The 10,060-nt window shown below is 45.6% G+C and overlaps 1 protein-coding gene across 1 annotated transcript in view; it reads right to left on the bottom strand.

The window, feature by feature from the left end:
* The window catches only part of SFXN5 (sideroflexin 5), a gene marked incomplete at both ends in the record, with an annotated part of 23,925 nt that overhangs the window by 6,800 nt on the left and 7,065 nt on the right, over positions 1-10,060 (bottom strand). Inside the window, one exon of the mRNA XM_010290163.1 lies at positions 189-279. Within this exon, the coding sequence (XP_010288465.1) occupies positions 189-279 (91 nt within the window). The remainder of the gene's footprint in view (positions 1-188; positions 280-10,060) is intronic.

Here is a 10,060-nt window from a genome sequence, read left to right as displayed (position 1 = left end):
CTGCTGAAATGGTGCTTTGCACCATCCCGTCGCTGTCTGTACCAACTCAGGGACCTGCTGCCAAGGGGACACGGCAGCAGTGGCGTAAAGCAGGAAGGCAGGACTTAGGCATCCACCCCATTGGCTTTTATTCACCGGTAAGTTTACAGCCAACATTTTGAATAAGGAGAAAACGCGTTATTTCTTACCGACTGCAGGGAATGGCACAAACCTCTGGATCAAGAGACGAGTGGCAGGGGTAAACTTGTTTGCTCTCTGAACCAGAACATTAAGGCCCACCTTTGAATAGAAAAAAAACCAAACACAAAAAGAGAAGCAGAAACATTTAGCTACGAGGAGCAGAGTAGATGCCACAGCTTGTAGACAGCACCAGAGCTATTTGTGGGGACAAATTGGGGTGTCTCCCCATGCAGAAGTGTTTGAAAATTAAAGCATCCCAGACTGCAGGGTTTAGCTGTGTTGGGTTCAACCCTTCATTCAATGACGAGTCGAACCCAACTGTTGGGCTGAACCCAGCTATTGGGTTTAAATGAGGGGTTAAACCCAACCATTGGGCTTAAATCAAGGGTTGAACCCAACTATTGGGTTTAAACCCTTTCCAGCCAAAAGACAAGCTAGAAATCACTGCAACGCCATTTGGTCATAGAATGGGTTGGGTTGGAAAGGACCTTAAAGACCACCTAGTTCCAACCCTCCTGCCATAGGCAGGGACACCTTCCAGACCAGGCTGCTCAAAGCTCCATCCAACCTGGCCTTCTGGAAATGCCCCCTTCTGCATTTTTACCCAGTTCACCGGCATTTTCCCCACCCAGCACAAAATCATTGGAGCTGGGGGTCCTCACCTGGATAGGAAAAAGCCAAATATCAGTGGTGGTGGTTGGCTCAACACAATTCATTCCTCCTCCCAGGGTCTGTGCAGACTACACCACCCCACTCCAATGTAAACATTTGGGCTATAAAGGAGCTATTAATAGAAACAAGAGATAGCAGGCCATTTATTATAACCATGGATCATTTTTCTTGTTGCCTCCTCCAACACTTGAATAATGCAGAGCTCTCCGCAATTTTGCAGGGATCTAAGTCATTGCGTATGTTAATATAAACAGCACGGAGGAGAGTCGCTGCCTCATCAGCTTCAGCGTGGTTGGATAATAGTGACAGTCAGAGAATTTCCATCAAAATTTGTTTCAAGCAGAACTGGGGTTATTAATTAAACAAACCTATTCGCAGGGAATGACTTCTGTCTTCAAATTACTCTCCCCTACAATATTTTCTCTTTTTCATCCAAAAAAACCCAAACATGCAAACAAAACCCAACAGCCCCAAACCGGGAATTTTAGGCCGAAAATGGAAGTCTTTAGCAATGCCTGGCCAAAAAGTTTTCAGCCAAAAATGCAGCAAAATTAAAAAAAAAATTCAGCCAAAGCCAAAAACCTGCCAGCAAATAGTGATTTGGGGGCTTTAAAAAAAAAAAAAAAAAAAGAAAAAGAAAAGCATGGGAGAACATATTTTGCAAGCTGCTACATTATACATGCATCCACAGTGCATCTCGTCTTTTTGGAGGCTGAGAGGAAGATGTTGAGAAGCACAACTGCTAGGTAAGCCCTGCATAAGCACGGTGCTGGTTTTCAAAATCCGGGGAGCATTTCCAGAGTCCCACGAGGCTTTCACCACGACTCCAAGCAGGAACCCTTCCTCCTCTTCTTGGCCACCGCGAGTCCAGCCCTGAGCCCAAGAAAGCGACGGCAGTTCTTCTTAGTCAGGGCAAGAATGAGGGTTTTGTCTTAATCTTCTTCCCTCTCGAAAATGACTGAATGATTATTTTTTTTTACATTTTCCAAGTTCTGGGAAGTATATTTGCAAAATCTGAATGCTTCCAGAAACTGTAAAGCAGTCTAAAATGGATGGCTTTGCGGAAAAGAGGAAAGAGTTTTGAGGAAAGAGCTTTGAGGAAGAGTAAAGCTAAAATAGTGTTAAGCCTGGCTTTGCTGGTGCTGCCCCATGGATTCAGGTATTTATAGCCTGGATACAGCACATCTGTGTAGATGACAAATTTGGTTGGGTTTCCGGCCTCTGCTTGTATGTTGATGGAAGGATTTGACCATGAAGTGGAAGAGCAGCAGTTTTTGAAACAGAAAAGATGCAGCCGAGCCTGGGAGAGAGACCGCTGTGAGGCTAGCGGTAATAAAAGCATTTTACTTTCAGATTCAATTTGGTGCTGCAGATGAACTCGCTCCTCCACTTACAGCAACCACCCTGCTGTGAATATGAAATTAAATGTTGCTATAGATTTAAATCTAATCTCCCAAATTCCCAACATGAGGACTAGATTTAGGAAACTAATGAGGGTTTGTTTTCTACAGTTTTGAAATTGCTTTAGCCAATCTGTGAACTCTTGCCCGCAGGTCACAAAGTGGGATGAGGGTAAACAGGTCAAGGAGAGCATCCAACAACGAGCAGGTACTCCTCAACCTCAGATCACTGTCAGCAAAAGGGCCATCAACAAGGAGAGCTTAATGAGTTTAATTCCTAGGGGCTGGCCAAAGAACACTGACTATCGAGGCAAATTCATCCCTAAGAAAACAACCGCAGGAGTATTATTATTATTATTATTATTATTATCATCATCATCATCATCATCACCCTGCCTACAGCCTGAGTCACAGATCTGGCACCTACAGCACTGTTGTTGCACAAACATGTAACAGAGAATCAGTGGGATTCATCACACCATAAGTCGTAGACTCAGAGAATCATTTATGTTGGAAAAGACCTTTAAGATCATGGAGTCCAACCGTTAACCCAGCACTGCCAAGCCCACCACTAAACCATGTCCCTAAGCACCACGTCTACATGTCCTTTAAATACTTCCAGAGATGGGGACTCAACCACTTCCCTTGGCAGCCTGTTCCAATGCTTAAAAACCTTTTCAGTGAAGAAATTTTTCCTAATATCCAATCTAAACCTCCCCTGGTGCACCTTAAGGCTGCTTCCTCTCATCCTACGGGCTCCCTTTGCAGCTCAGCACAGAGAAATGAGCCTTTTTAAGAGGTTTTGTTCTCCTCCCAAGACAGACATTTATGAGTGCTCATGTGAAATGTCCCCAACGGTGCCCGTTCATCCCTGCTGACTAGCAAAGGGGTGCAGCTCAGATGAAGACTTCTGCGCTGGAAATGTCTCAATGCAGGCAAGACAAGTGCTCCTCCTTGCAGCTGGGAGCTCTGGGCATGGATCTGCAGTACTGGTTTCAGTGCAGTATTGGTTTCAGTCCAGTACCGGTTCGGGATATTCCTGGACCGTGACCCAGATTACGGGACAAATCCAGCTTTTTCACATTGCCTATCTTTTTGAGGTTTCTTTCCAGATTACTTCATCGGTCTGGCTGAGCGAGCACCCCGACAAGCCAGGGGAAGCTGGGCATGGGGAGAAACATCACACCACAACTGCTGCTAGCATCCCGCAACACCGAACCCCGGCCAAATGCTGTCAATGGGAGAGCAACCTTACTCAGGGCTCTACTACACCTCCAGCAGCACTCTGCCCTTCCTCCCTCACCTTCAAACTCCAAGAATTCATGCTATTTGTTTTGCTACTAGTTTTGTTTTCAGCATCAACAACATTATCTCAGCAGAAGGACAGAGTCTCTGGTGTTGCTGTACCTGAAGCCATACCTGAAGTGTCTGGTACCATCAAACACTGTCACAGAGTGACTGTGTAATAATAAGCCAAGATTTCTGTTTCTTTTTCTTTTCCTTCTTGCCTCGAAAATTCTGACCTCATGTCCACCAAGACATGAATTTTAAAAGCACAGGAATTTTTTTAAAATCCCTGTGGGTTTTTTTTCTTTATGACTATTAAGATTTTTGAAGCCTGAGAGATGGCTTTTGAATGCCTGAAGTTGCAAAGACCAAGCCATTTGATAAAGGTCTAACCCTACACCTCTTAAACCAGTTCTAGAGCAGTAAATATGTCAGCAGGTCAAGCAGCTTAAGCTTCACTGAATTTGGACAGGGAATCTTTATTAAATAAAGGAATATTAGGAGTTCAGCAAGCAAAGTGGACACTGGTTGGTAGATGATGCCACCTAAACATCGCTGAGCAGCTCTCTGGACTTCATTAACTGCGTTGGTGAAATCTCCACTGATTTAAGGGAGTCAACTTTCCCAGGTTCCAGTAGCATTTGGGCAACCCTAACCACTGCAGTTGGAGTTGGCTGCTCCAAGTGACCTAGAAAGTCGATTTGGAAGGAGGGATTGGCTCCAAAGAGGCTTATCCTTCAACCCTCAAACCACCAGATTGCTCAATTAGAATGCTAATTGGATCCGATGAGTCCCATACAGCTGAACTGAAGAAAAGAGCATTAGGATAAGGAAGGAAAAAAATCGTTCATTAGGGCTGAGAGGTGAAGATGGAGGCAGAGAGATGGAAAACTGGGCTGTTTACCAACTGGAGCTTTACCAAGTCAAGGAGAACAGAATGGCGGAGTAAAAGGGAAGGGAAAGCAATAACAATCCAAGTGGAGAGGGAAGTTAGAGAGGAGCAAGAGTAAGGAAAGGAGGAAACTTGAGTCACAACCAAGATGACTGCAGAAGCGATGACTGCAGTAGCCCCACAGTTGGATGCTTCAATGGAAGAAAATGGTGTAGTTTTAAGAAAGAAGCAAGATTGCAGGAGAGGTATGAGCAAGAAGAGAGATTAATGCTGGTAATGAGACAAACTTGATTTGGCAGATGATGCAGAAAGGAAGATGGTGGAGACCCATGGCCAAGACAAGAGGCTGTTGTTTCAACATGGAGTTCTCCATGCATCTGGATCCTGTACAGAGGCAACACTGTGGGGCTAGGCTGGGGCAGAAGAGCACGGATGAGAACAAATTTGCTGGAAACAAAGACACACCAGTGAAACAAGAGAGAAAATGCTGCAGAGAAGCACAAGGAGTTTGGAAGGCAGCAGTTGGCAAGGACCCAGCAGTTGCTATCTATTCCTGAGCCCAGAGGCAGGGTGATGGGCACTGTGCACCTCCCCAGAGCATACCATGTCTTTGCCCCCACTACACCAAAGGCTCAAGGCTGTGCCTTTGGGAAATGGCTGCTACAGCTCCAATGATTTACAGGCTCGATGGAGGAATCGCCGGGCTGGGTTTCCAGTCTGAGTGACTATACCACTCTCTTCTGGTGTCTTCTGGTATCTGGACTTGGTATCCGTGAATCATTAGAGAAGAGGAGGTGCAGGAATGGGAGCTTTTGAGCACAGGTATCCAGATTTTAGAGCCAAGCACTGCTTCATTTAAAAACTTTAAGCAGTTTATCACCAGCTCCTCCAATCTACTGCGATTTTCCTCCTGCTCCTGGCTCCCCACCACGGTTCACCTCTGAGGAGGTGCCCAGCCATGCTCCATCCCTTCCCATCCCTTGCCCTACTTTGCACCGACTTCCTCTGGTTTCTAAGTGTTTCTTGACAGGCCTAAGTGGCGGATAGTCCTGAGGGCAGTGGGTGGCCTCCCGTGCCGTCTCACGAGCTGATTACAGGCATCACACCAAATTCGCAGGCTGTCAATGCAGCCGCTCCACATGGCTCACAAACAATTATCAAGGAGAAGGAGCTGGGATTAGAAAAATCCGCAGGGGCACCTCCACCTAGAGAGGAGAGTGAAAAATTGCATCCGTGTGTGAGTTGTGTGCAATGAGAGCTGGGAAGGAGGAACAACCTGTGGCCAGTGGCGCCGACGGCATGGGAAGGAGCAGGGTTGCTGCCCGTGCAAGGATGCTCTCCCTGCCCCAAGCTGCACGCAGTCGAGACTGAAAGCTTGCTCCAGCAAGCTCCTGCCCTTCCTGAACATGGGGAAAAAAAACAAAAATCAAGATCCTATTTTTTCAGTGCTCATGAATTTTGTAAGTGTAATGAGCCAGCCTGACTCCAATTTGTCTAATTAAAGTTCTTACATTCTCCTTCTAGCTTTGGTTAGACACCCTCAAGCATCACCTGGCTTTGTTTTAAAGGACAGAGGCATAAATGTAACTTTTTATTATCCTCACTCCCCAGCATCAGAAGATTTATAAACCTGCGTATCGGAGCAAATGTACCCCTTATAAATGGTATCAGCGATACCGTTCGCTGAGCTGTGGGAGTCAGGGCTGCAAGGGCAGGTATTGCCGAAGCCGACTGTGACACAACCATTACAATGCCAGTATTATTTTACAGCGATAATCCTAGGCTTGAACAGTCCTCACTTCTCAGCTTCCTTAGGATAAGAAAAGTAAGATCTTTCTGCTGAAATCCTACATGGCCGTGGGAATGCCTTTGGTTGTAAGGGATGTTTTCAAGACAAAGCACATTTTCACAGAATCACAGAATCACTAGGTTGGAAAGGACCTTCAAGATCATCAAGTCCAATCATTAATCCAGCACTACCATGTCCCCTAAACCATGTCCTGAAGTGCCACATCCACATGTTTTTTGAACACTTTGATCGTGCAAAGGCTAAGTCTTTTGGGAGGGAAATCCAGCTTGTCTAAAACTATCATTTTTGCAATGTCCATTTGTCCAGAAGCAGCCTCTGCTTTAATCTGATCTCTAAGACCCACACTGGACTCCTACACAACTTTTTTTTTTTTTTCTGATACAGCTAAATATAAAACTTAGGAGTTATAATTCCTGTGTAACCACTGTGCTTGACCAGTTCCGACTGCGGCTGAGATTCCTGCACGAATTATAATCTAAGAAACCCATGGGAATACAACCAAAAATCTCAAAGACAAATTGCAGTGTTTCAAGAATTCAGAAGCTCTGCAGAAACCCTACAGTAACAGGTGTCCCAAAAGAGGTGTATTTTCTTGGAAATAACATCACCAATGCTTCTGTACAGAAGAAAGTTGCCCCAGGATGACTTACTAAAACATTTGCATCAGAGAGGAGGAGGGATGTGAGTCCTGGAGCCTCTAGGTTTGAGTTTCTGCGCTGAAGAGCTTCCTACATCAGTCCCGACACCAAGTCATGTAGCTTCTGTCTCTGTTTCCCAGCCATGCAATAGAGCTGAGCGCCCAGCCCAATCTCCCAGGGGCACCTCAAAGATCTGCAGGGGCTCCCACACAGCGTGCTGGAGGCTACTGTAGAGCTCTGCCCTTTGCTCCTGTCCAAGTGATCTAGCTGCATTTAACTTCAGCAGCTTGTTGCTGGTTTCTCTTTGAAATCCTGTTGTGGGCTTGTGGGGGGATTCACCTTCAGTGGGCAAGTAGGCAGGAACGGCTGAGGGACTAACCTCCATCTTGGCTCAGCTGGTTGCCACCACAGGCTCACCTAAGACATCTTTTTCTTTGCCCAAAGCCACGAAGCATTCGCACACTCCATTTCTGCACAGCCACTGCAGGGACAGGAGGGGTGACAAGCAGCTGAAGGGAGGTAACATGTCCAACTGCTGCAGCAGTTCACTGGATGAAAACGTATCCAAACCCACAAACCAAGATCAAGAGCGTCAGGGGTCCTAAAAATGATCTGTGCGAAGCTGTAGACTAGTAGGAATGGGTTTTTTCCCTTGCAGTTTTCCAAGGGGAAAAAAGTATCATGGGATACCTCAGCAAACCAGATTGGGTCATTAAAACTGGCTTGTTTCCCTCCAGTTTTAGCCTACTTTGTTTCTATACATAGTCAACTTTAACTCCATATACTTTCAGAGTTTGTGAAAGAACCATAAGTAAGCCAGAGCATCACTAAACCATACTGGCGCTGGTTCCCCGCCTCCACTGGCTTGCCCGGAGTCAGGATTTAGGGTCAGGATGCAAGGAGGCATTTTTCCAGTAGAAAGACCTGGATCTGCCTGCAAAGAGACACTTTAAACACCCTCCTGTACGCCGCGACCAGCAGTGACTCCAAGGTGAGTCATTAGTAGCTGATAGCACCAAATTCATTAATGGCATTAATCACCTGATTTTTTTTACCCAAGGTTACCCAGTAAGGTAAGCCAAAAGGAAACATTCAAGTCCTGGGCATGCACATTTTAAGTATATAAGGATATATACTTATATTTACTTTTATATATGTAAGATCACTACAAAACATACAGCCTGGCTGGCAGTCATGGTTACAGGACATTGCATCTCTATCTTTTGTATAAAAGAAGACAAAACACCTACTTTTGTCAGAATTTAGCTCAGGTTGCTAAGTGAGAACAACGTATTTATTTGTCTCTGTACTGACAACACCATAAATCCCAAACTTGCACTTAATAAAAACCTTCTAAGAAGTTACAAACCCCGATATATTTGAAAGGGGAAGGAGGGAGCCTAGCTACTTTATTAGCTGGGGAAAACCCCACCGTCCCTCCACTTAAGAGGTGCCTGATCTCTCACATGTGTTTTTGCTTCCCCTTTCATCGGGGGAGAATCAAACCTCTATCACAAGTGGGAAGCTCCATGCCATCGTGCCTAGGCAGTCACGATAGACGTTCCCTGGTTAAGTTACATACAACTATATATATAAAAAACACACTCTGTATGCCTGCCAGGCTTGCTGCGGACTAATTAGAGCCCATCCTGTCAACAGGGGAGGACAATGCCAGCAGTACCGATGTACGTGGTACCTCCAGGGTACATGGAGTGGACAACAGATGGACAACAAGGTAATGACCTGGGCACCAAGCTGAGTGACAATACACTGCTTAACTGGGAGACGTCAGAGACGCGGCCAAATGGCACTGGCAGAAGAGAGAAACCCCTTGGAGAGTCTGCATGGGGTCTTCAGTATGACAAGGAGCAAGATTTGGAGCCGGTCTTGGCAGAACCTGAAGCCGCAATCGCAGAAATTAAAAACCTGATGCATAAAGCTGTGATCCAAAGGCTACGGAAACCAACGGCAGTAACACCACTGCTGGGAGACGCTTCGAGGAGGCGTATGGAGAAACTCGACGACTCACCACCATGGGCTCCAGGTCAGGCAACCCCTGGGCTAACACCACCGGTCTCTGCTGGTCTCAGCACCAGTGACAACCCAGGAACCAGAGAGCGGCTGCTCACAGCTGCTGTCCCAATCTGGTTTAATTTGCAGGCATTTAATTGCAGCTGCAGGAATCACTTCTGACCTCAAACTGAAGTAACAGTTTAAGGCCACAGGGCTGAGTCAGAAGCAAAAGGGATCTGCAATGCAGCAGCAAACTGAGTTTGGATCTGAAATTAAGAAACCTACTTATAAAATATTTTAAAAACAGTTATTAACAATAAAATTCGTTTTGCTTACACAGCTTTTTTAACCTTTTAAAAGCGTGATAAAATTAGCAGAGAGCAAGAGTGTGTGTGCGTGCGTCTGCTGGAAAGGTTTTCTGTATAATTACAAGCCCTCTGATCAGTATAGCTCTTGGCGCTAGAATATTTGGGGGGGAAAAAAAAAAAACACATTTAAAATATGCTTGGTCTTTCTTGAGTCTTTTTACTACTCTCTGCCTTTGTTTGCCTTGCTTAGGAAAACCAGCTGGTATTAATTGCGCTTCGTACACCACCATCATGAACAGCAGCCAGATACCAGAAAATAAGGCCTAATCACAGGAATCTACTCAATTGTTTAAAAAAAACACCACAAGACAATTACCGCTCAGTGTTCGGAAAAGCAGAAAAACGAGAACAATCAAAAGAAAAGGCAGGAAGGAGGCTGCTGTATGCAGAACGTGATAAAAATAAACTACAATCACAGAAGGAGAAACAGAAATCTAGGTTACTTAACGGTAATCAGACTCCTCTAAACATATTGTCTGCCGCAAGCGAAGCTCGGAGATGTCGCATGCTCGCGCAGAGCGGATAGCCCAGGTCTTGACACGTACCTGGTGGCAGAGATGGGGTAGAAGTGTCACGTAAGAAGTTAGAGATGGAAGAGATCTGTTATACCAGCCTTTTCACCTCTTTTCCCATGCTCAGTCTTAAAATTATACCTTCCGCTGTCTTTGCTAGCCTTACTTCAAGTGATTGTTTCACCCGAGTACTGCACTGAAGAAGAGATAAAATTCTGGACCTGGCATAGCTTTCCTTGCCTGAAGCTACGCTGTGAACTCTGTTGAGCTGGGAGTAGGTGGGGGAAA

Source organism: Phaethon lepturus, unplaced genomic scaffold, assembly GCF_000687285.1.
Source record: "Phaethon lepturus isolate BGI_N335 unplaced genomic scaffold, ASM68728v1 scaffold39146, whole genome shotgun sequence".
In the NCBI taxonomy this organism is placed as follows: Eukaryota; Metazoa; Chordata; class Aves; order Phaethontiformes; family Phaethontidae; genus Phaethon; species Phaethon lepturus.
This window is presented reverse-complemented; position numbering and strand designations above follow the sequence as displayed.